This window comes from Triturus cristatus, chromosome 6 (genome assembly GCF_964204655.1).
Source record: "Triturus cristatus chromosome 6, aTriCri1.1, whole genome shotgun sequence".
In the NCBI taxonomy this organism is placed as follows: domain Eukaryota; kingdom Metazoa; phylum Chordata; class Amphibia; order Caudata; family Salamandridae; genus Triturus; species Triturus cristatus.
Genome location: NC_140589.1, coordinates 1,233,528,487 through 1,233,555,506, shown reverse-complemented (window position 1 = coordinate 1,233,555,506; position 27,020 = coordinate 1,233,528,487). Strand labels below are relative to the sequence as shown.

Sequence of the window (27,020 nt, the reverse complement as noted above, 5' to 3'; positions counted from 1 at the left end):
GATCTCAAGCAGTAATGAGGGGAATGGGTGTGGTGTTGGAAGGTTCTGGAACTGAAAGTAGTTTAAACCAATGAAAAGTGTTCTTTGTGGATCACATGACCTACCGTGCGCGCTCCGTAAGCTTACGCTACGCGCTCCGTAAGCTTATGCTACGCGCTCGTAAACAAGTACGCATGCGCAAACGTGACGTACACATGCACTTACAGAGTGCTTACGAAGCGCGTATGTATGACGCACTTGCGCATGCGCATTACACGCACCCGCGTAACCGCGACGTTGGTTCTGCGCAACGCGCATGCGTGTACGCGTTGCCGAAGAAGTACGCGTGCGTACGTACGTCACGTACGTATCACGTAAGCGCACCGTACTTATGAGGTACGGAGTACGTAGCGTCAGCTTACCGTACGCGCACGGCAAAAAATTCATAAAAAAAAAAAATTAAAAGTTTCAAGGGTTGTAGAAGATAATAACTGTGATGTACAACTGTATGTAAACATTAATTTTTTAAAAATTAACCATTCCATAATGCAGGATATAGTACATATATTATTTTTTACATAGGTTGGATATTATTTTTTAACAAAAATCTCAAAAAAAAATTTACATTTAAAAAACTTTGAAATTCACTGAAAAAACCATAGGTTTCACACACGGTATAGTTAGGAATTAGCATTTAAAAAACCTTGCTAATTCACTGAAAAAACCATAGGTTTCACACATGTTATAGTTAGCAGGACATTTCACTTGTGAAAAACCAATGAAATTCCCCCGTTATAGTTAGTGCAGGCAACTATAACTCACGCGACCGCAATCCTCTGCTGATGATATTACATCACTGTATTTAGTCACTTATTCACCCATGTCTTCTTCCATTAATCTTTAGCTATACATATATTACAAATATTTATTTTTCAGAAAGACACATATGTCATCAGCAGAGGATTGCGTTCGCGTGAGTTATAGTTGCCTGCACTAACTATAACGGGGGAATTTCATTGGTTTTTCACGAGTGAAATGTCCAGCTAACTATAACATGTGTGAAACCTATGGTTTTTTAAGTGAATTTGTTACCGTGCGCGCACCGTGCGCTTCGCGCCCCGTGCGCGCGCGGTGGGCATGCGGTGCGCTTCGCGCACCGCGCGCCCACTTTACGCAGTTCGGACCGTGCACGCACGGTGCGCAACGTTCGCGGAATTTTTTCCGTTTCCACCGTGTGCGCACGTTGCGCGCACTCGGCGATTTTTCACGAAAAAAATTAAAACTCTTTTTGGACCCTTGGGGGTCCTTCTGGGACCCCCTGACAAATGCTAGGGGGTCAGGAACTGTCCAGCCTGCCCCCTTTTCACGTTCTCAACCTTTGTTTTTCACCCCCTCAGAGTGCGAGAGACAAAATGGCAGCCGACACTTCCTGGTTTCGACCGATTCGAATGTTTACTAAGATCTAACAACCAATCAGAATTGCGCTCGCGCACGGCAGGGTGCGCGCACCCAGCACGCACGGTGCGCGCGTATAGATATATATATGCTTTTAAATGCTATTTTCTCAGGAAATACTGAACAGATTTACACCAGACCTGCAAAAGGCACTTCTTTGACCTTATGGCTACCTCTCTGGCAAATTTCACGTAATTCTGTTCAGCCGTTCGGGCTGTAGCTGCGACTAAAGTCCCTATGGAAAAATCCATGGAGAAAACGCGTTTTGGGACCCCCCCTTTTTCTCGGCCCCCGCTTGACGAATCCCCCCGAGACATTCAGGGAAGGAGCGGAGCGGAGCGCCCCATTAGTTTTGAAAATTTCGCGAGGATTCGTCAACCGGCGCCAAAGTTATTCAAAATAGAATTTTGAGATTTCCTATGGAAACTCGGTCATAACTATAACTATCTACTGGCGACCGCCAGTAGATAATATGTGTATATATATATATATATATTATGGGCATTTTCTTGTGGGGGGGAGACTCCCAAGTCTCATCCGCTGTTTCCACTCATAACCCATGGTTGGTTCACCCCATCTCCACGTGGATTCATGTGTTGAGAGGGGGGCGGTTAGGAGGGGGCACACACTCACTGGTTCTCATCTACCTTCTTGTCGCAATTTATACTTATGCACTAATAGGTTAGATCATAAACTTTTGATTCAGAGTAAATTGCAATGTGACCTTGCTCAGGATCATTAATCAGGTTGGTCGCCAATTGTGAATCACTCCAACTGGTGGCCATCACAGGGATGGTGGCCTGCTAGGGTTAACAGACAACAATGTCTGTGGTCACCTTTTAAGAACATAAACTTTTAAAATGCTGCCCTTCCTTAAAGGAATCAGAGCTGTGTTTAAAACAGAAAAGTTGACTTTTTAATGTTTGATTGAGAGTCACCTGGTCCTCTGCATACTCCGCAACAAACATTTTTTTAACAGTCCCAAAAGGGGTCCCAAAAGGACCCCTTCCCTTTTGAGAATGGGTTACCACTCCAATTCAAGAGTCGGAATTTTTTCAATATTTTGCAACCTAATAACGAACACTGATAATATCAGATTCGTTCATCTGCCCTGCTTACCCACTGCTAAGTGTGCTGAATGCATTCAATAGAGCATGCAGTAGTCCTTGATCCGTTCATGCATAAAAAAAGTTCTCGGTCAGTACATTTCTTTTTGTAACTTAATTAAGAAAAACCTCATATTGGCAGCACTACAAACCACACATTAACCACCTGGGCCAATATTATATATCAGGCCCACTGTTCATGTTTGCTGTATGGCGCACCTTTAAACAGGTGTGCCGGGTGCAACAATGAACAGTGCATTGGATTACAATGAATGCGCTGCCCTCAGGGAATCCATGAACTCAAAGCTGCCCTGTGGGCAGCGCATTCAGGGAAATATGGAGTAGCTGTTTTATTCACCCGCTTGGTGTTTCACTGTGCAGTTAGCACCCTCCTGCACTTTAGAGAGGTGTCAGAGGTCTCCTTGCAGGCGAGAACAAGTGAGTGACTTCACCCGCTTGCACAGGGATACCTTGGGTGTCCATCGGACCCCTTTTGTCCCCTCCAGAGGGCTTCCCCTCAGAGGTGGGAACTGACAGTGCCCCACATTTTTGTGGTTCAACAAATCCCCAGCACTCGTATTATTCAAAGTTTCAAAACAGTTATGACGTGTAAGTCAGAAACAACAGTAGCAATAAAATTCTTGTGCGAGATTTAGTCTTCCTTGTTCTTTATTTTTCAATGGGACATCTTAGTCACAGCCAACACGTGTTTCGTCGTATAGGGGCATTAACCCACGACTTCCTCAAGGCTATTTTCTATTCAAATGGTATCTTTAATATGTGGTTAAAATTCCAGACCACATAGGGGTCAAATCCACGACTGGAACATTCGAAATTTCTAGGTTCCTTAGTCAGTAAAGCGTCAATATTGCGCTGAGCCAACTAGTAAGTCGGTTTCGTGTTGTCTATTCAATTCCCATCCAAAGTGTCCGGCGAGCCGAGTGCAGCTGTCCGTGGATTTCGATTTCTGTGAAATATTGACGCTTTACTGACTAAGGAACCTAGAAATTTCGAATGTTCCAGTCGTGGATTTGACCCCTATGTGGTCTGGAATTTTAACCACATATTAAAGATACCATTTGAATAGAAAATAGCCTTGAGGAAGTCGTGGGTTAATGCCCCTATACAACGAAACACGTGTTGGCTGTGACTAAGATGTCCCATTGAAAAATAAAGAACAAGGAAGACTAAATCTCGCACAAGAATTTTATTGCTACTGTTGTTTCTGACTTACACGTCATAACTGTTTTGAAACTTTGAATAATACGAGTGCTGGGGATTTGTTGAACTGTTACGTAGAGCTCCTGCTCTTTTGTGTAGAGTTGGTGGTTTCTCTATACCTTACAGCACCGTCAGATTAATTGTATGATAGTTTACAAATGTGAATTTCCCTTTGAGCGCCTAGGACACCTATGATCAATACCACTATCTTTAACTAAACCCCACCTTTTTGTGGTACATTGTCAGTGCGCCTCATGTCACCTTTGCCTTTCCATAATATGGTACGGGCGCAAGGGAAAGGAGATTCGCTCATTTGCGTGAGCACATGCCCCCATGCAAATAAGGGAAATCTCTCTTGAGATAGCGCCGGCGCTTTATGTGTGCCAGCACTATCTGCATTACAGAAGGCGCCGCACAAGTTTCTGTGCCCCTTCTGTAATACCAAAGTGCCGTGAGGGCGCCCAAAGTGGGCGCACACACCCGTTGACAGACCCCCCCCGCCCCCCCCCCCCCCCGGGCACTTGTGTAATATGGCCCTTGATGGGCAACTGCCTTTTTAGAATTGAAAACCCAGAGGTTAATCTTCATTTAGTTATTTTATGTATTTATTATGCAGTTTTGTATAGCATGAAGTAGACCCATTAGGGTAGCTGAGAACTTTACTTTGAGGTCAGAGAATAGGAAAGTCAAAACATTGTACGGTCTGCTCACCATGAGGTGAGAAAAGTTACATTTAAATTGGCGGAGTGAATAAAAGAAAGGCATAACCCGTCAGATCACCCAGATGTTCATACTAAAATCTGTCACAAAAGACTCATCTAAAATTATTATCTAATTTAATTTTGTAGGGATCTTCCTGTGCCCAGTCACCACTGGAAGTGGTATTGGAAGACTAGCGCTTTGAGTTCTTTCTTAAAGATGATGTAGGAAGCGTTCTTCCTGTGAGTAGAGGCATTGAGTTTCAGGCTCTAGGAACACACCCTAAAAATACTGTTTTAGAGTTTTTGACTTTTTGGAAGTATGGGGTTTCTAGCTAGAGAACATTAACGAGCTGCTCCAGAAATTACCAATTACTGCATAAGATAGTTTACTGAACCTTGTGCACTGTACTTGCAAGGTTGAATAAGCCTTCTACCTGTAATCCTGAGTGATCAGGATTACAAGTAATGTGATCTGACCTTCTGGAGCCTTCTATCAGCCGAGCCACTATCAGGTTTAGGGTAATATGATCTAACCATCATGAGCTGGAAACCATCCAAGTCACTTATTGGAGAGCTGTCTTTTTGGGTGGGCTACGTGAGTTTTGTGGGTGCCGCTCAATAGGAAGTTTTTGTAGTCAGGTCTGGAAAGGACTAGATATTCCACAACTGTTTTAAAATCTTCTGGCAAGGGAACGGACTTCCTTCCAAGGAGGATCCTAAGTTGGTATTGGGCGCCATTTGCTAGACCATTAAATTGGCTGTGTAGATTCAGGTTTTTTGTGAAGACTCAATCCCAGAGATTTAGCCTTTCTTACAATGGACGGCTTGCAGTCGAGCAGCTTGGATGTATTAGCCACAATTGCTCCAGAATGTGGCACTTGCTAGGAGAAACCCGGAAGAGCTAATTTTCAGTGGCTTCAGGTTTGATGGTGGAATGACTTTTATGACTAAAGGATCCCTCATGAGTTATGACTTTCATGTACTGATGAATGTCATTTATATAATAATGAAAATAGATGTTAGATCATCTCAGAAGGTAACTTCGGGGTTCCAAATACAGATTGCTGAATGTCAAGGAAAGGCTGAACTCTTGTAGAACTCCTTGTTGCAGGTGTGAAGGGCAACAGAGAGAGTTCAACAAGTTTATTTGCTGGGGGCATTGTAATAGATAAACCTCAAACTAATTGAGGTGAGGATCACCGGGAATCTGTTCTCTGAATTCTCTGTATGCTGTAGTGAGTGGAAGAAAAATATGAAAAACACAATAACAGACAAATTTGATGAAGAAGGCTGGTTGAGCACCCTATCGGTAATTATACATACATTTTTGTCTTGACCTAAAGATAAACAGCAACAAATCAGAGACTTTGAGGAAAAAAAGAATATTTCTCTGATGAGTCTCTCTAGTCATTTAATATGGGTTGCCAATCTAGGGGTGGGCGGAACTTGCTGAGCTTCACTCCGTGGAATTCTGTGGGGTTACATAAAAATTAGCTAGATTCCTGAGAGTTCCACGAGCAGGTGGAATTTGGCACGTCACACTGCTCGTGCTTATTTTTGCCGCTGGGAGCTTGTTCCGTACTGTAAAATCACTAGATCGGCACCACGTGGCACACCAGGGGGCGCTGCTTCTTTCTTCCACTCGAGTAGATTTTCTACTTGAGTGGCAGCTTTCTCAACGCGACCTGCCGCGACTGCCCACAGTGAGAAATCTCTCAGAGAGGCGTTCTAGCATCCAAAAATCACACTATGGGACGCAGATTCTCGCTCACGAAGTTAACATTGGCTGGCCACATGTGAGAAAAAACTCTACTACTTGGCGATTGGCGGAGTTTTGCTGGAATTTCGCTTTCCAAGCGGAACACGGAGTGGGGAAAACTCTGCAAACTCTGCTGACCAAGCAAAATTATTCACACACTCCTAGTTGCAACAACCCACTATATCCAAATCTAAATATTTAGGAGTAATACTAAACAGCGAGATTTCCTTTCAATCACAAATTGATGCTGTCCGTATCTTAAATAACTGCATGTTCCTCCTTCTAAGGCATGTCTTTCTTGCCCTTCATTCTAACAGAGCTAGGCACAAAAGCTTGTGTTTTATGAAAATGATTAACTGTAATAGCCTATACTTGGGTTTATCTGCAACAAGTTAGGTTAAACTACAGAGAATATAAAATGGGTAATTTGATTACATTTATGACACTCAAAGTAATCTTTGTTGACTGGCAGTGCAACACAAGATTCACTTCAAGTGATCCTGCCTGATACTTAAAACTTACCGTCAGCCTGAACAGTTTTGTTTAACTTAGCTGTTTACAAAATATACCAGAAAGACATTTACTGATTCACAGTCCTGTTAAAAAACATTCTGTAGCGAGAAGAGTACCAGGCTTTTGATACTAAACTTGGGAATAAATTGCCTTTCAACATGAGACAGATTAAAATGTTTTACTATTTTAAGAAAGCCATCAAGACTTATTTATGTTTTAACTCCTGAAGTACAACAGCCTATGTTCCTTCTCAGTATTAAAGTGTTCATTGTGATGTAGCATTCCCTCTGTTTCATAGGTTCCGCTGCTTGGTTGCCTCCATGTGTCGACATCGGATCTGTCTCATTGCCAGCCCAGGATTACCAACTTGCAGTCCCCTCACCGCTCTCTTTTTCCCTCCCTGTGGCTGTGAAAATCTCTGCCTCAACCAGTGCAGTCTTTGGACATGTCTGCTTCAGAAACCCCTTCCCAACACCACCAAGTTCTTCCTAGGCATCACAGCTCTGCTCTCCTTGTTTTGGTCTACCAGGACGTCTTTCACTCACATATTCAAGTGAGGGCGGACCCCTCTTTCATTGTGCTTTGACGGCACTCAGTGCCGGATGAAACCCTGTGGAGTCCCCTAGGCAGTCGAAATTATTAATGTTATTAAACAAAAATTGGAAACAGTTTAAGAAAGCTTGATTGTAATTTTCTTTCAAGATCAAATCAATATTATTTTGATCCGTTAACGCGGGGCCCCTAAAAGGAGTGGGTCTATAGGTCGGTGCCTAGTTTGCCTATTTGGTAATCCGGAGCTGAAGGCACTTCACCTTTTCCTCAGACCTATGGTGATGCATTCTTGGCTACTGCTCACTTGCCCACCTACCTCTGGAGGGATACTGGCTTCTGTGAGAAAGAGAATAGAGGGATCTCAATAGGGGTGTTCGGCGGAACTTGCTGATACGCCCTGTAAAGCAGAGGATCGTCAATGAGAACTCTGGGCAGTAAGCAAACATTGGTTCTTTTATAAAGATATATCTCAGAGTGGGATGCTTGTTTCTCTGCTGACTGAAGGCATAGTAACAAATATTGGCATACACCTTCCTAAAGAGCACTGCAGTAGTCCAGTTTGGCACCTATCTTGGCTTTATGACCCAAACCCTGAGATCTAGATGCAACCGCAGTCTGTTCCGGTTAGAGCGGTGGGGCGGTGGAGCCCGGGGGGGCGCGGGGGGGGGGGGTGGAGGTTGGATTTTGGGGATTTCGACATACGACCACGAGGGAAAATTATTTATTTATTTGATTTTCCCTCACGGTCGTATGTTGAAATAACCCCCCACCGGACCCCACCGCACTTACCTTCACGGACTGTGGCTGCCTAGATGGTTCTCACTCAGGAACTCCAGATCAGACCAGAGGTGTGAGGTAGTAGTATAAGGAATTGATTAATTAACCAGAGGTTTCATGCCCTGACCTCAGCAGGAGAATAACTTCCGGTGTTCGCCTTGGGGACTGTCATAGTACCAGTTTTATCATTTTGTGGCATTTCTCTAGAATAATAGGAACATTGTACTGAGAAGTGGAAAGGAAGAGCTCAGACTTAATACGGTTCTTTCCGTATAGCTGTCACCCATAATTGCATAATCTAGAAAATATTCTGAAATCAGTGATGGTCAAGGGTGCAATCTCTTAACAACCTGAAATTATTTTGTTTATTGCCTCTGTACATGTGGAATATGAGACCGTTCAAAGCGAATACCTTCGGTTGATTTTGGACATACACAATAATACAAATGAGCCAAAAAACAAAACACTCCGTACCAGACATCTCACTTTTGGTCAGGTTGACGAAAAACCATCCTTCATTATACAATTGCTATAAAATCATAAGGCCCGATTCACAGAACTAACTTAAGACAAAATCCTAAACTTACTAATTTTGGTGTTCACAGAAGTTAGGATTTTGTCTTAAGTTTGTCTTCAAACAAACTTAAGACAGTCTTAAGACAAACTTAAGACAGACTTAAGACAGACTTAAGACAGACTTAAGACAAACTTAAGACAAACTTAAGACAAACTTATAGACAGACTTAAGACAGACTTAAGACAAAATCCTAACTTCTGTGAATACCAAAAGTAGTAAGTTTAGGATTTTGTCTTAAGTTAGTTCTGTGAATCGGGCCCATATATCTTAAGTCTGTGATCCACATTAACATGATTTTACACATTTATTAAATATATTACTTCAAAAATGCTGTGGTGGCCAGATAACTGTCCAGGGTATCCATACTAGACTCATAGACCTCTGCCCTGTTGAAATTGGTCGCCCAAACGTGTTTGGAGTTGCCAAACTAACTGTTTTAAACTTTTCAAAGGTTTGCAAACTTCTTGTTGACCAATACTTGTGTGCAGTTGCATTTAAAAGTATGTATTGCTTTTAAAATCTGTTACTCCGAAACCCTCCAGTGGATTTTGATGATCAAGGTCTCTAAAAATGTAATAAAATGCACTCTATTTTTATACATTGTTGTCATGTCTTTTTGGTAGGGTGTGATTTTCTTATTCTGTTGTTTGATGCTGTTAAATAGTTCACACCAAGTTCCTTTGCCAAACCTTGCTGCTCGCAGTTACAGATACTCAGGTTTGAACATAAGGTTAAATAAACAATACTGATTGGACCCAAGACGGTATCTGTGAGTGTACTTCACGATAAGGCCCCACAGCTATATCATAAAGTACACCCAGACCCTTACACTCGGTCACGCCCTTAACATTTGCTGGATATTTACAGTCTATAATCAATTAAAATCTGGATTTTTTGGTTTATTATGGAAACTTAGTCAAATGAAATCTCTAATCCTGACATAGCAATTCCAGCAAGTTACTCTATGCACCACCTTAAAATAAAGGGAGTAAGGGGTGGGGGGCCAGCAATCGTCTTTTGCAATTTATTGCATTGTTCGGTGTTCCATATAGATAATCTGGTAGGAGCAGAACGTTTGGGTTTTTGTTTTAAAACATGCTAACACAGTTCTTTTTCTAGCATCCTAGGATTTCGCCCTCTAGTAGTGCAGGAAGGGATGCCCACATTCACCGGCAGTAGGGTAAACTACAAGGCACTAGTCTCACCCAGCTATCTACCTGTACCTCCCCACTAATTTGTGGATGTTGCTATGGATTTAGACAACTGTAATAGCTGGCTTCTTGAGGCATTTGATGATTTAATATCTCAGCTTTTGCTGTTGGAAGGACCGGAAAGTTTCAGCTCCCTGGTTCTTTCCCTCCTTGGCCAACTAAAGATCAATGTGTACATAGTTGGAGCGGTCATGGAGAGCCAGGTATTTTCAAGAAGACAGTGTTATTTACAGATCAGCTATTGAAAGGTATCATAAATCTATTAAAGAAGCAAAGAAACGGTATTTCTCGACTAAGATTGAACTGGTAAAAATCAACTAGTGTGTGATCTTCCAAATATCAAACATTTTCTTCATCCTAAAGCTTACATACTTGACACTGATCCCTCGCAGCAACTCTGTGACAAGCTGGCTCATTTCTTTGAACAAAAGATTGAAGCCATTCAAGCAGGCTTCATTCTGAGTATGCCATCGGTGGAGGAGCTGGAGACGGTGCCAGAAGGGACATTTCTTAATATCTAGAGTGCAAGCCTATCACATTGAAATACTCTGAACATGCTATCTTGCATTGTAAATTGGGTTCGCCCACAGATCTGTGTCTTCCATCTATTTTTAAGATAGCTATTGAGATTATCAACGTGATCCTCAACTCAATTTTAAATCAGCCATTCATGATTGCCTCAATGCCAGACAGGTGGAAGTTTGCCCTAGTAAAATCTCTGTTGAAGAAAGCTAATGCAGACCCGAAGACACTGTCCAGTTTTAGACCTATTTGTTTGCTCCCTGCGCCAGAGAAAATACTAGACAAATTAGTTGACTCCCAACTTGTGGGCTATCTGGAAACGTTTAAGTTTTTGCATTTTCTTCAAGCCAGTTTTAGACCATCGCATTCCACTGAATCTGCTCTCCTGGAAGTCTCTGAATCAATAACGTTTGTGCTAGACAAAGGCAACAATGCAGTGTTAATCCTTGTTGATGTGTCGGCCGCATTCAACAAGATAACGCATGATGTCTTACTGCAGCATCTTGCCGACTTTGGACTTCAGGCCATGCTTGGCATGGCTTCAATGTTTTTTTGAGAATAGGAAACAGGTGCTGACAATGGGCCCTTTTAGATCAAAGGAAAAAGTACTGTGTCCCTCGGGGTTAGATTACTTCAAGGATTGATTATTGTAATAGTCTTTACCTGGGCATTCCTAAATACCTGATCAAGAAAATTCTAGTTGTTCAAAATTATGCTGTAAGACTTGTTCTAAAACTTCCTTGGATAAGCTCCACTTTCGAACAGTTAAGGAAACTCCTCTGGCTTCCTGTAAGAACGTGGATTTCTTTCAGACCATTTTGTTCAATATCATCCTCACAGAGTCTTAAGATCTGCTTATAAAAAACTCTTGTGAATTCCTAATTTTAGGCTGCAGACCAGGGGAAGCAGAAACTCCTCTGTCCTTTGGGCAAAGGCCTGGAATTAGCTTCATCTCTCTTTGAGACAAGTAGGTCACTTTTAGAAAGCTTCTCAAAACCTGGCTTTTTCCCAGCTCCGAAGTGCTATCTAGCTAACAGTAAGATGTGACAATTATTTAGTTTTCAGGGACCTAGCTTCGAGATGCCCCTATGGAGGTGACTGTTGCGCTTGATAAATGGCCTATTTAATTTCATGGATACTTCTAACTGCAGATTCCTCACTTTAGGAATATCCCCAGGCCCTAGACTGGATCCTGAGAATTTTCTCATCAGTACTCCAGTTCACCAGTAGGTTGCACCATATGATACCATGGTGACTCTGTTCCATCCTGGAAGTGACAAAGCAGAGTCACATATAAGCACCACTCCTGCTCGCAAATATTAGTTTCTTTCTTTCCCTAATCTTCTATAGAGATCCGGAGCTCCACTCCCAACTTTCTCGCTTCTCTGCCGACTTTTAAAATGTATAGCCCAGAACAATATCTCAGCGTAATAGTGACAGGATTTAAGCAGTGCCATGATTGCAGGAAGCAGATGTATGTCACAAACCTGCAAGACATGTGCCTTGGGTACTTGGGCTCCAGTCCTGACTCAAAGTCACATGACTTTGAGGTAATCTTGGAGAGGAAGGAAAAATTTTGCGTTGTGAAACATAAGAAGAGGTCATGATAGAAAAATCGATGCCGCAACAGCTCTAAGTCACAGGACCATTCATGATTTATTTCAAGGAGTTGGTCTCATGCAAAGTCATATTCCTACTCAGAGTCTTCCGGTAAGTTGAAATCGAAGATGCGCCACAAGGGCTAGAAGGCCAAGTGAGACTCAACCCCATTCCTCCACTCAAAATCAGACAAGAAGGCGAGAGGGCGTCAATCTATGGGTCATGCCTCAAAAGCATCTTATGACTTCGATCCAGTCCCGCAGTTCGTTGAGGTGCACCCGAATTTCCTGGGTCGTGTTTAGCCTTCAGCAAACTGTGGGCTTCAAGGAGGCAGTGCTGCAGCTTTTTCAGACACTTATGGCTTCCTGTGGCATGCCTTTGAGTCTCATGGAGCCATGAGGGCACTACATTTGGAATTCTTCCAGAGGGCCTTCCCTTGGCACCAACTGACCCCAAAGGAACTGTGCCCTTTCTGATGCCGGTTCATTTTTCCACTCCTATTCAGGGTCAATGCAGTCCGTTTTGGGTTGCCACTAATAATACCTTTGCTTGCTCGTTCCAGCATCAAATCTCAACGCCGGTATCTGACTCTGAGCCGTCAGTGACTTGTTCCAGTCCTTTGATATGCTATGAATTTACAAGGGAGCAACTAGTCGGTTTGCAGCTAGACTCTATTCCACGACAACTGCCTTGACACCAGTATTATCAGAGGTAGAAGGCCTTATTTTGGATCTGATTTAGATGCAGTTTATGGTCTACAAAATGTTCCGCACAACACTGATGAGGACAAGGAGGGGGCAACCTGCTCCAACATCACAATATTAATGAGGGTCTATACCTGGATTTAGAAAATGCAAGTGGGCTACATACATGACCATAGAATGATCTAAACTTGCCACCTTGGCTACCTATGGAAGAAATTGCCTCTTTCACAGTAGATGTGCTAAAGGCAGCGAAAATGCTTGATCTACTTTTGAAGCCAAGCAAACTTGTTAACTGAGATCTTTCAACCAAGTTCAACTTCTTCTGAGCCACTCTTGTCATTCAACAAGGCTTTTACATACAAAACCCCCGCCCCCCATTTACAGCCGCTTGATCCAAACTGTGCTTAGGCCCTCTGGTCAGTCAAATTGTTGTCTGGGCACACAGGCCACCACCCAGATATACTGATTTTCTTACGAGACACCCTAAGCCTGTAAGAATGGTAGTGCAGGCGTCGACAAGTAATGTCACCTGTAATGCCTTTTTTAACAATCTTACAGATAGAGAGTTGTAACTATTGATGCCTTCTGAAAGAGATTGTTCTCTTCTGCCATTTTGTCCTTAAGATCTTTGAATGCAGTGTGGTTTATGAGTAGGCACACCAATGCTTTATGGGATATGGCCAAGGAAATCCCTTAGGTGCACACCTTTTGAGCCAATGCACAGCTGCTCATTGTGACTACTGACACTAAAACAGTCTTCCTAATTGCCATAATCTCTCCATGTGCTGTGAGTGAACTGCAGCTGCTCTCTGTGCAGCCTCACAACACCACCTTCGTTCATTACAAATTAGTGCTCAGGATCCTATCGAATACTTGCCAGAGTTTTTCATTCTACCTCATCCTTCAAAGGTGAAGAAGAAGCTTCATAGGTGCCAGCTTTGAAGGGCTTTTAGTTGTTGCATTGACCACACAAGGGACAATCGTGTGCATGACCAATACTTTGTAGGATTTTCTGGAGCTAAGAAAGGGAAAGGAGTGCAGAAAAGGATCATCTTCTGCATTAAAATCTGCTATGCTCTGGCCAGGAAGCAACCCCCTAAAGACCCGTGGGCACATTCCACCAGGGCTGAGTGCATTGTATTGGCAAGGAGGCATTGCTGGGTCTGAGCATCTGCGAGGCTGCAACGTGGCCATCAGTGCATGTGCTCATGAAATACTACGGCCTTGACAGTCAGATGTGACAGGAGGGCCATAGTGCTCATTCGCTCCTTCAAGACGTTCTGATTTGAGTACACTCCCCAGACGCTCCACCTTTGGCGGTAATGCTGTGGTATCTGTTTTTAAGGTGAGGATTCTGAGTTAGAAGTATCCATCAGAAGAACTCTTACTCTATCTAGCAGTTGATTAGTCACTGTTCTCCCACTTCCTCTTTCTGAACATCATACTAAGTTTCCAAGTGATATTTTGGCACACTCTGACCTTCAGTTTGTTCCAAATGTTCTGATTCTGAGGGTGCGGAAGGAGAATGATTGGGAAACTGGTATCAGTGCACAGTGGTGGCACTTATATGTGGCTCCTCTTTCACTTCCGGGACGGAAGAGTAACCGAAGAGCCACATGGCTCCCCCTACCAGGGCCACTGAGCATTGCTGAGAAAATTCTCCAGATCTAGTCTGACTCCTGAAGATATTCTTAATGTGCGTTGTCTGCCGTTAGATAGAGTAGTCACCAGTAAGAGCATTACCGCAGTTAAAAACCTTGTTCTTCAATTCATGTAATATAATTAAAATCTGAAATATTAAATAGGTAGCTGTAGATTTGATGTGTTTTTTAAAAATGTTTTTTTTTTGTTTTTGGCTTCATAGATAGTGCAAGCCAGATCTGAGGGTAACTGAGCGCTGAACAGCTAGAGCATATTTATTTACAAGTTACATTTTTCCATGTATAGTAGATTAAATCTTAACCAATTGCAGATTTAGTAAAGATGAGAAGTGTTGACAATATGTGATACATATTTTCAATGCGTCTATGCACTTGATACAGGGTGCGATGTCAAGAATGTGAACAGGCACTATAATTAGATTCAGGTGAGTTATGGATATGAGGCCCAAGCTCTTGAAGACCTCCAAGGTTGTTACATGCTGATGTATGTTGCATTTGCATCATTACACCAGACAGGCCACTAAAAGGCCATCCAGTGGTGAGAAAAAAAACACAATTTTCTGTACACCGTCATGCATCACTAACAATCACCAACAAATGGCATTCTAGAATGTTGCTTTGTTTGATGATGTGAGCTGGGGTTTTGAGAACTATTGTGACATCTTTCACTGGACGGCCCCTTTAAGTAATGTGTGAGTATCGCATTTTAAAGGTCTATTCTATTTCATGCACATTTGTAAAGCGCATGGAAACACTAGGGCATCCCAGCACTTTCATTTGCAACATAGACTGACCATCATGCACCAGGGGTGTAACAAAGGCCCCTGCAGTGGTGGGGGGGGCAGGCTTACCCATACTGGAGGGGGGTCCTCAGCCCCTGCTGATGTAAGTGTGAGGGGCCCCTTCAGCATATCTTGCAGGGGGACCCCTTCACGTGTTGTTATGCTACTGTCACACACTGTAGGGGTTAGTTGTCAAACAGCCACTTTACAATACAAAAACGACTTTCTGTATTGTAAAATCTTTTTATCACTGAACAGATACTGTTTTATTGTATAGATGTCAAATGATGCTTTTATGATACATGTTGTCGAATAAAGCTATTTGAACTGAACTGAACAAACAGCCACGTTTTTAGATGTTTCCGGAAGATCAGTTCATTATCAATGACCCGTACTATTTAGGGGAGGGAAGTTAGTACTAAGTTTGGCAATTTGTGCTATTGGAGGAGCATGGAGTAAATTGATGTCCAGGTAGAAGCCTGAAGAATGACTGCTGTGTAGAGCAAGGTAGTTTATTATGGTCAGCAGATTTGCAGTGTGTGGGGTTTCAGGTTAGTTTAAGTCAATAGATGGTCAATAGGGGATAATTTACACATTTTTGGAGGGGGCAAACTACTCAGCCTTCTGCAAAGCCTCGAAACAAACGAGAGGGTGTTTCTGCTTTCTGAACTAACATTTTCCAACCAGTGATTCCTTACTCCTAAAGGAGCAGTGATATCAGTGGTAATTCTTATGCTGATTTATTCCTGTGTTCCAAAAAACAGAAAACTTTCTCGGATTGTTTGTAATAATGACAGATTATTCATTCTTTCATTATAAAACTGGATGAGGTGTTTTTTTTCTGAAAATATAATGTTTTACCACCAAGTGAATATATTTTTCAATACTTTATTGTTTAAAAGGATTGTACTCCGTGGGTAGTCGTTATTTTTTAATTGTGTGGATTTGAATAAAAGTAATTATATAATAGCTCGTGTTTTATGTATTTTTAATACAAAGTAAACTCGAATTGAATTGAAAAATGTAGAGTTATTCAAGAATGTTGAAAACATGAAAAGGATGCAAAAATGACAGTATAATATTTTTATGCTTAGCTGTTAAGGTGTATCTCATGATCTCTGCTCTTCTGCTTCGCCTGAACAAAGAAGACAAGTAACATGGTTTCAAACATTCTCCTTGATATGCTTAATATCATTAGTATTTGAATTTTTATTTTGTTTTTGTGTTGTGTATTTATTAAAACTATTTTCTGGGGGATGAAATAAAGAATACTGATGCTATATGGTGATGCGAAGTATACATTATGTAAAGCAACATGTACTTCGAAAAAATATATTTCCTTTTTATATAAAAAATATTTCTATTTCTCCATGCTTTGCGTTGAGTAATTTAATCCTACCTTTGCAATCTTTTGTTTCAGGTGTCTGAACCCAAATCACCGCATTCTCCTTCCAAACAGTGGGGCTCTGTGTTCGTGGATACCCTAACTGGCATACAGGATGAAGAGGAAACCTTTGTCCCAACATGGTACAGCAACTGCATTCGTGCCTACAGCACAATAGCAATTCCAAGTATCGAATCAATAGCAGGTAAGGACTCCCGGCCACATATGCGAAAGGTTGGACAGAAAGAGGGTTATTGTTCTTATCTATTTTTACATATTTTTTTCTAAACAATAAAAGTATACAAAATCAAAGATCTAACTCTATAAATATCCTTACTACGTAATAAGACGGGGGGAGGGGCAAATAGGGCTCAATACCAGGAAGGGACTCTGGGGTTAAAACACTTAGGGCCATATGTAGGTAACATACTATTTACCGATTAATAAATACCGAATTTTACCGATTCGGTATTTAAGAATCGGTAAATAGTATGTAGGTAAAAAATCGGTAAATTTTACCGATTCGGAAAGATTCGGTATTTACCGAATCGGTAATGAGGCATACCTTCCCATTGATTCCTATGGGAAGCCATTCACCATTACCGATTCGGTAAATACCGAATCGGTAATAGGGGGAGCATATTCAAGGGTGGCAGGGTGTCACATTGACACCCTGTTGCACCCCTGAATCGTGCATGTGTGCACATGTGGCGCACATACATGCCCTAAGGGCATGTATGTCTGCCACATGGCACTGTCAAAACAGCATAAAATAGATTTTTGAAAGGTATTCGATATTTATCACCAACCTGTATTTGGTGGTATATACCAAATCCTGAATACAATAAAACACTCACTTGAGTGCTCCCCACATATGATTTAAGGATTCGGTATTTTACCGAATCTGTATTTTACCGATTCGGTATTTTACCGATCCATTACCGATTCGGTAAATTACCGAATCCTTAAATCATGCCTCCTACATCTCAAATGCCTAAATACCGGTCGGTAACGGGATATTTACCGAATTTCGTCCGTTACCGACCGGTATTTAGCTACCTACATATGGCCCTTAATCTCATACGTTCAAACTAAATTATTAAGTATGATGTTCACCTTAAAACAGTTTTTTTTGCGATTGGATAATAATCCCAGTATTGTATAGAAACGCCATTACATGTGTCCTCTTTGCCTATTACTTGAAGATTGACTTCTTTCAAACTTTCTGAGATCACCATATTTTGAAACCAGTCTTTCATATTTTATTGGAAAATAGGGTGTTTAATTTAAACAAGTCGCATGGTGGTGTGGTATAAGGTGTCTCATATGAAAGAAAAATGAAGAGTCAGAATCAAAAATGATGAGTCCATCCAGCTTCCAAGGTTTGAACAACCAATGTCATTGGAGAGAGAACTCTTGTGGCTGAACATCTCTGGTCCCTCTTTTAGGTCAGGATGGGATGGGGGATATTTAGTTGATTTTATAAAAGGACTCTCACCAACCAGAACCACTGGTGGCATATTTCATTTTTGAGTCCTCACCCACTACTCGTAATGTGGTTGGATGGGATCAACATTGTTGACTGGTGGAGCTCTTTTTTGAGGGTACGATAGGATCTCAAGTTAAAATTGGCTCCATATTTTCCCTGTTTTCTTCTGGTACTTTTCTTACTTCAGAGTAGCTTTTGCAAGGGTAAAAATGTAAAAAATTGATATTGGGTGGTACAAGCAGTGGCAGCTCCTCCACCAGCACTCTAAAAAATTTACAAAATAAAACGATAATAAAACGTGTTTAAAACCTGTTTTATTATCGTTTTATTTTCCTTGTGCCGAGTGTTGGGGTTGGGACCACAGTGACGACAGGCACTGAGGGGAGTGGTGGGTGCACTGCCTTCACTGTGCATGTGGGTTTGGTTGGCCGTCTCACACTGGCCCAACCCACATGGACGGTGAAGCTCCCTCCAACCCCAGCAGCAAGGACGGGTTGGAGAGAGACCGCACAGGCTCCCCGTCTGTCTGGCAGCGCAAATCATCGGCGCTCAGGCCAATCCTGAAGCTGCTCTCATGCAGTCTGGGAGCTTATGCCTGCCTGCAGTGGAGAGAAGCAGAAGAGCGTGGTCCTGTAATGGGACGGGTACAGTTTTTTTTTGTCTCTGTCGTTCCCCACCCACCCCTCACCCGACCCCTTCTCCGCCTGCCTCTTCTCCCTGACACAAGCTGCTCCTGGGTATAAGGTATGTCACATGAATGATCTCACACCCTTTCCTTCTCCATTTACACCAGTTGGAATGAACACAGATTCTACCCCACCATTCATTGAAAGATGAAAGACTTTACATAGGGAAAAGGAGTATACTAAATTCATTGATTCAAAACAGTTTATTTTAGGTTTCAGTGAGACCCTAAAAATTGCATAGCCATAACCAACAACAGTCATAAAACATTATAGGAATACAGATAAAACGTTAAAAAAAGATACAGTTGTTAAAACACACTGTCACAGAGTATTGATCTAGTTACGTAAGTGCTAGTGCAGCCACAGTGCCACCAGTACATTACTATAAAACTATTCATGGGAGCCACAGTTGGATAAAAATCCAACATTAAAACCATTTTAAATCAAAAACTCGAATAAAATATTTGCTAAAATCATATAGAAATTACAAATGGCCAGGTGTCCAACTCCCAGAGGGCCAGACGAAAAATAGTCTTCAGCAGCCGCAGGCAGAAAATCGGCACCCCTGCTGTCGCCGCTACCGCCAGAGAAGTCGAGGCCCTCCACCACCCGCAGGCCTCCACGTGCGCCTCATCCCTGGTGGCCAGTGGTGGCCTTAGGTTCGTTCATTTGCCTTGTGCTGTCTCTCGCCTTCTCGCCTCTGTGACCCTGTTTTGTGCCTATATCTGCCGCACCACCTGCCCCTCGCTCAGCGCTCCGCTGCATTTCTCCTTTCATTTCTGTACCACCTCGCCGTCCGCGCCCTCAATTTGTGCTTTTTTTGCCTGTGACCCTGATTTTCGCCCCGTTTTCACTTCTGTACCACCTCGCCGGTCTCCTGTCCCCCGTCCCTGCCGCTGCCTCCCCTGCGGCCTCGCCCCCTCCGCGCCCATTCGCCGCTCCCGTCCCTCGCCTCCCGCCTCCCAGCTGCTCCTCCCTCCCCTCCTCCCCATATATGGCGGCCGCGCGCAGCGGGCGCGCCGCTGGCGTGCTGAAGGCGCGCCTAAGGCAAGCCCGTCTGCGCCCGTCCGCGCCTGGACCGCGCCCAGCGCCAGATCCCCTGGCCCCCGCGCCAGACACGAGGAGCACCGTCTCCACTACAACGCCAAGACCCTCATCGCTCTCAACCCAGGAAGAATTCACACCTGCTGCAAGGTCGCCACGAGGCGCACCCACGGCCCCTTCACCTGCCGAAACTGCGACTTTTCCTGCAATGAAAGGACCAAGACACCCACCACAACGGAAACCAACCAGCTCAGATGCATCCTGATCAACACTCGCTCCGCACACAAACACGCCGTCGAACTCTGGGACCTACTCGACACTACATCTCCGGACGTCGCCTTCCTGACCGAAACCCGGATGAACGAAACCTCGGCGCCTGACATCGCCATAGCCATCCCAGACGGGTACAAGATCACCCGCAGAGACCGCGTAAACAGAGCCGGAGGAGGCATCGCCATCGTTCACAAAAACACCATCAAGATCTCTACAAACACCAACGACAACCTCAGCACTGCCGAACACATGCACTTCCAGATCCACACGAACCCCAAGGCCACCCTTAGAGGCACCCTCGTCTACAGACCACCAGGACCCCGGGCTCGATTCAGCGACTCCATCGTCGACCTCATCAGCCCACATGCACTGACCTCCACCAACTACATCCTCCTCGGACACCTGAACTATCACCTGGAAAACAACAATGACAGCAACTCCTCCACCCTGATCGGCAATCTCGCCAACCTCGGACTCAAACAGCTCGTCACAACGCCGACCCACACCGCCAGCCACACACTTGACGCAATCTTCTCCTCAAGCCCCCACGTCACCTTCAGCCACGTCTCCGAACTCACCTGGACCGACCACCACTGCATCCATTTCTCCCTCAGAAATCCGCTCGCACCCCACCGCACCCTACAGACCCCCCCGCCGCCGCTGGGGCAAGATCACTGAAGAACAACTCCAGACAAGCCTCTCACCCAACCCTCCGACGAACCCCACCAACCCGGATGAGGGGGCACTCTCCCTCGAACGCTGGATGAACGACTGCGCCAACACCATCGCACCACTGAAAAACCCCATCAACAGAGGCACCAGCAGAAGAGTCAGTTGGTTCTCCTGGAAACTCCTTGACTCCAAACACACCTGCCGGAAACTGGAAAACACACAGAACAGGGACAAGACTCCAGACAGCCACACTGCCTACAAAGACGCCATCCGCAACCACCACCACCTCATCAGAACTGCCAAAAAGACCTCCTTCACAGACCGCCTCGACAACAACGCGCACAACTGCAAGGAGCTCTTCACCATCGTAAAAGAACTCTCCAACCCCAGCTCCAACGCCAACGAAATCCCACCATCACAAGCCCTGTGCGACTCGCTTGCCACCTTCTTCCACCGGAAAATCACCGACATCCACAACAGCTTCAGACCCCGGATGACCCCGGCCGACCATGCCGCACCTAACCCACCGCACGCCACCACCCACGAAGCCCTGACCACCTGGGCTAACGTGAGCATCGAGGACACTATCAAGACCATGGGATCTATCCACTCCGGCTCCCCTTCAGACCCCCTCCCTCATCACATCTTCAACAAAGCCAGCAACTCCATCGCACCCCACCTGCACAAAATCATCAACCTCTCCTTCGAGACCGCCACCTTCCCTGAGAGCTGGAAGCACGCAGAGATCAACGCCCTGCTGAAGAAACCCAAAGCTGACCAGAGCGACCTCAAAAACTTCCGCCCCATCTACCTGCTCCCGTTCCCAGCTAAGGTCATCGAGAAGATAGTTAACACCCAGCTCACCCGTCACCTCGAAGACAACAACATCCTGGACCCATCACAATCAGGATTCCGCAGCAACCACAGCACCGAGACCGCCCTCATCGCCGCCACAGACGACATCAAAATACTGCTAGACAACGGCGAGACAGCAGCCCTCATCCTCCTGGACCACTCCGCCGCCTTCGACACCATCTGCCACCGCACACTACGCACGCGCCTCCACGACGCAGGGATCCAAAACAAAGCCCTGGACTGGATCACCTCCTTCCTCTCCGGCAGAACTCAGAGAGTCCGCCTCCCCCCGTTCCGCTCCGAGGCTTTCAAGATCATCTGCGGCGTCCCACAAGGATCCTCCCTCAGCCCGGCGCTGTTCAACGTCTACATGGCGCCACTAGCACGCATCGCCCGACATCACGACCTCAACATAATCTCCTACGCCGACGACACGCAACTGATCCTTTCCCTCACCAAGGACCCCCTCACCGCCAAATCCAACCTCCATCAGGGAATGAAGGCTGTCGCCGACTGAATGGAGGACAGCTGCCTCAAACTGAACACAGACAAGACAGAAATCCTCATCCTCGGGTCCAACCCCTCCGCATGGGACGACTCCTGGTGGCCCACATCTCTGAGGCCCATCCCGGCCACCACCGACCACGCACGCAACCTGGGAGTCATCCTCGACTCAAAACTCTCCATGATCAAACAAGTCAACGCAGTCTCCTCCACCTGTTTCAACACCCTCCGCATGCTCCGCAAGATCTTCAGATGGATCCCGACAAACACGAGGAAAACAGTCACCCAAGCCCTGGTCAGCAGCAGGCTCGACTACGGAAACGCCCTCTACGCCGGAACCTCGGCCAAACTCATCAGCAGACTACAGAGAATACAGAATACCGCTGCACGCCTGATCCTCGACGTCCCGCGCCGCAACCACATCTCCCCCCACCTGAGGAACCTGCACTGGCTCCCTGTCGACAAGAGAATCTCCTTCAAGCTCCTGATCCACGCACACAAAGCACTCCACAAAACCGGCCCAGCCTATCTCAACAGCCGACTCTCCTTCTACGTACCCAACAGGAAACTCCGCTCCGCTGACCATGCCCTGGCCACGGTCCCACGCATTCGGAGAACTACTTCCGGAGGCAGATCCTTCTCCCATCACGCCGCCAAGACCTGGAACACCCTCCCCATCCACCTACGCCAAACCGAAGACCTGCTGACCTTCAGGAGACAACTCAAGACCTGGCTCTTCGACCAGTAACTTCCTCCCCTCCCCCCCTCCCCCGCCCCCCCCCCCCAGCGCCTTGAAACCCGCCCGGGTGTGTAGTGCGCTTTACAAATGACCTGATTGATTGATTGAATGAGACCGCTAAAAAGGGTTGTGGTATGTACAAAGCCTATTTTGTGAGTCGGTAACCTATTACCGTCTCGCAAAATATCGTTTGCGAGTCGCTATTAGAAAGGGGCATACCAAGGCTTCCCTTCCTAATAGCGAATCACACAAATGCGGTCGCAAAACAATTGCAGTTACCACCTACTTTATGTAGGTGGTAAGCCAGTCGCAAATGGGAAGGGGTCCCCAGAGGACCCCTTCTCCTTTGTGTTGGGCAGCGAAAATATTTTTTAAGAGCAGGCAGTGGTCCCACGGACCACTGCCTACTGTTAAACAACCATTTGCAATGCAATAGATCTCACATTTACAAGAGTTTGAGCTATTGGCATTGTAAATGACAATGCCTTTTATTTATGTGTTGTTTTTAAAACAGATAAATAAAATGCATTTTCATTTATAATGCCAATAGCTTAAACTCTTGCAAATGTGAGACCTATTGCATTGCAAATGCGTTCCTACTATAAAAAGTTTAAAAAATGGTTTGGAGAGAGCGTGTCCTGCCTGCAGCAGGCAGGACAAAGCTATGTAGGAAAATAGTGCTCAGACGCTGTAATTAAAGCCTACTGAGTAACAACACACGTAACAGGGGGTGCTCCCATGGGAGGTTACAAAATGAGACAAGGCGGTACTAAGGATGGACTACTAAGCCTGTTGATCTATGAACAGCCACAGTTTACATTAGATAATGACACAAACCAATGAAAAATATGGGTGGAGAGTGGGTGGAGTTTCAAGTCCCTACCTGAATACAGCATGCCTCACAGAGCAGCGCATGCGCTGCCCAGGCTCGACCTAAAATGATACAGTAATGTTTCATTTTTCTTTTTTAAATGCATTCCATTTTCCTTTAAGGAAAACGGGATGCATTTTTTTAAAAAACTGTTTTTTTTAAATAGAAGTCACAGACGTGATGGTCTCCTGACACCAGCAGGTCACCATCCCTGTGAATGCTGGCCATTTGCAATGGGGTGAAAATTTCGATCTATATATATATTGAGGAGGCAGGTCATTTGCAACCCCATTGGGAATCGCTAAATGGGTCTGAGACACATTAGTACATTCCGTTTTGTGAGGCACTAATTGCGGGTCGCCGAAAATCTCAATTTGCAACCTGCAAAATGGAATGGTCGTGCATCTGGCCCTAAGCCCTAGGTTGTTACAAAGGGGCTTAAGCCATTTCCTATGAGGGTGTTTATACTAAGGGCAAAAAAACAATAGATGTTCAACCTCTTCCCCGAGTGCTCCACCCATGTCACACATGGTAAAATCTGCTAGATGATTGTTCCAGTCTAAATTTAATAATAGGGTCCTCACATGACCAGGTCCTATATCACCAAGGTGGGGCTCAAATGCTGGATTGGGTTTAAACTAGAGAAAAGCTGATGTCAACTAACCCAGTCTACCATTGCAATGGTACTATTCCATCACATATAACCAACATGCTGCTTTAACAGCTGATTTTGCATTAGTGGTAATGGCAGACGGAGTGATCCAAAGTCGGCTCATGCCTATTGCTACAAAGGTCTTTTTTATATGCAAAAGCCATGTAATAGATTGGAAATTAGGGAAACTCATGATCTCGATTAGTTATTTACAGTATGGCTCCAACTCCGGGGTATCTCACAAATGCATCCAAAATAGCAGAGGTTGAAGAACTGCTATATTACCATTCCGCCTGAGACGGGTTTCGAAAATTAGTGGAAAAATAAGGGTGCCTTGCTATAAATTAAACAGTGATCTGAGAAAAGAATTTTCTTTGATGGTCACCTCTTTTGTCCCTACATGTTCCTAAATCTATGCCCCCTACAGGGCCGCACTCTATGTGCAATATATTTCAATTATTGGTGAGGCATATCTTGGTGTCGTACTTTTATATCTTTTCAACAGAGCATGGGCTCCGTGCAGAAGAGAAGCACCTGCTTTGCCCATGTGTGACACCCAAGGACTGGTTTAAGCAACTGAAATATCCAAATAATTAAATTTGGCGTCACTCTGTAAGGGAATCCCGTCCTTGAAAACACCTCGATTGGATCTATGGGGGTTGAAGCACATATATTTTGTTTTCGATGTTTTAACCCCAATACCTACCCCTCTCATCACAGAAAAGTCTGAATTGATTCAGAAGATTTTGTACGCTCATAGGAGTGTGTGAGATCAATAGAGTATCATCTGCAAATAAAAGGGCCACATAATCTAGAGGAGGCATGAGCGCGATCGAGTAGGTACTTGAGTACATTATTAATATATAGCGAAATCAGAGTTAGGCCAGCATGCAGCCCTGATGGACTCCATGCTTGATCGCAATGCGTTTGGTTAATTCCCCTTTGTAGCCCCATCTCACCAGTCCATAATTTGATTAGTGCAATCTTATTTTATGTGCTTTATTGATTTACTATGCTAAATCGGAAAAAAAACATTTGACTGACTGACTGACTGACTTATTCGTGCAATCTGATTATTATGTGTAGTAGAGACAGATCCCTCCCCATCTGCTTCAGCACTTGCCATAACTTGAACCTAGGTACCAAATCAATTGCTGTTTTATGGTCCACTAATGCTACGTAAAAATGGCCCTTAGATATCTGGAGATATTTCAATTGCATTAAGGTGAATTTAAAGATTTGGTCTACATTACTAGTTTTCAGGCTAAAACCAGATTGCAATGGGGACAGAATACTGTGATCAATTATCCATTCCTTTAGAGTGTACTAAAATATATTTGGAAAGTTGATCATTAAATGTGTTGAGTGCCTTTAGACAGCATGTGATCCCCCCTCAGCAGTAATATTGAGATGTGCATAGGTGCCCCACAGGGTATCACAAACTATGATTAAGAAAGGTGCTGTCGGGCCCCTCAACACTTTTGAATGTTGGCTTTAAGCCAGAGATCAATCTACAAGACCTATCTCCGGCATTTGTGGACTTAGCTTGGGAGAATGAACTAGGCACACAGATCACTCCTGAAGAATGGGGCGATCTCATGACTATACGTAAGATATCCTAATGTGTCTGTAAAAAGAATGCTGTACATATTTGTTCGAGGCATATGAGCTGCAGATTATACACTGTGCATAGATCGCCATCTGGTGTTGGGCCCGGATGTTTGCAGTTTGTTTTTCTTCTTGGACAGTCTTTGGAAGTCACGAGTTCGGTGACTCCTCCTTCGGTCCGTACTGCGCATGGGCTTCGGCTCCATCCTCAGATTGTTTTTTTCCGACATCGGGCTCGGATGTAATACTTCGTGCTCCGGCTTCGAACCTTTCCAGTTCGACATTCGACGAAAAATCCTCGTCCATCGAGATTCTTTAGACGAAATCGACTTCTTCATCTCTCTCTTCGGCACTTCTTCGATTCCAGGCATCGGCAGTGGCCTTCGGGCCTATCTCGACTCCGGTCTCGGCCGATGGAAAGGACTCCCTTCAAGAAGTGCCCAAAATGTGGGTCTAAATTTCCCCACACCGACCTCCATCAGGTGTGCAACCTCTACCTCTCTCCCGAACACGAGGCCCGAGACTGCCCCGCCTGCAAGTCTTTTCGTTCGAAAAAGACTATTCGGGATCGACGAGCTCGACGCACCATGGCGCACTCATCGACCTCGGCTCCACCTGACATCTTCGGAGAAGACACCGGAGCTTCGGGACAGCAGCACACCGAGCTGGAGGACGATGTCGTCAGCGCTTCCGAGGCCGACGACTCCGACGTGGAGGAGATCACACCGGTGCAGAGGGTCGTGAGTACTCTACCCCCTCCCACTCCCGCGCCCATACCGAAAGAGACTCCGGTTACCCCTTCGCCTCCGGGCCTAGGGAAAGCCAAGCATACTGCTTCCATCACCCCACCTTCGGGCCCGGTGAAAAAGCATCACAAGTCTCCTGGCGGCTCGGGCTCGAGCCAGCCTCCTAGCGGCGCCGAAAAACATTCTTCGGCACCGAAGAAAACAAGCTCCACTCCGAAGCCATCGGTGTCGAAACCTGGCCTCTCGGTGCCGACCAAACTTAAATCCCTCGGCACCGACGCTTCCGTGTCGAAGCCTGCCTCGGCGCCGACCAAAAAATCGGACACCCCGAGAAAGCATGGCGCGGATAAACCAACAAAGCCTTCAGTTCCGAAAACA

The 27,020-nt window shown here is 44.8% G+C and overlaps 1 protein-coding gene across 1 annotated transcript in view; it reads left to right on the top strand.

The window, feature by feature from the left end:
* The window catches only part of NT5DC1 (5'-nucleotidase domain containing 1), a 1,278,063-nt gene that overhangs the window by 1,147,670 nt on the left and 103,373 nt on the right, over positions 1-27,020 (top strand). The window contains exon 11 of the mRNA XM_085612174.1: positions 16,540-16,708. Coding sequence (XP_085468300.1) covers positions 16,540-16,708 — 169 coding nt within the window. The remainder of the gene's footprint in view (positions 1-16,539; positions 16,709-27,020) is intronic.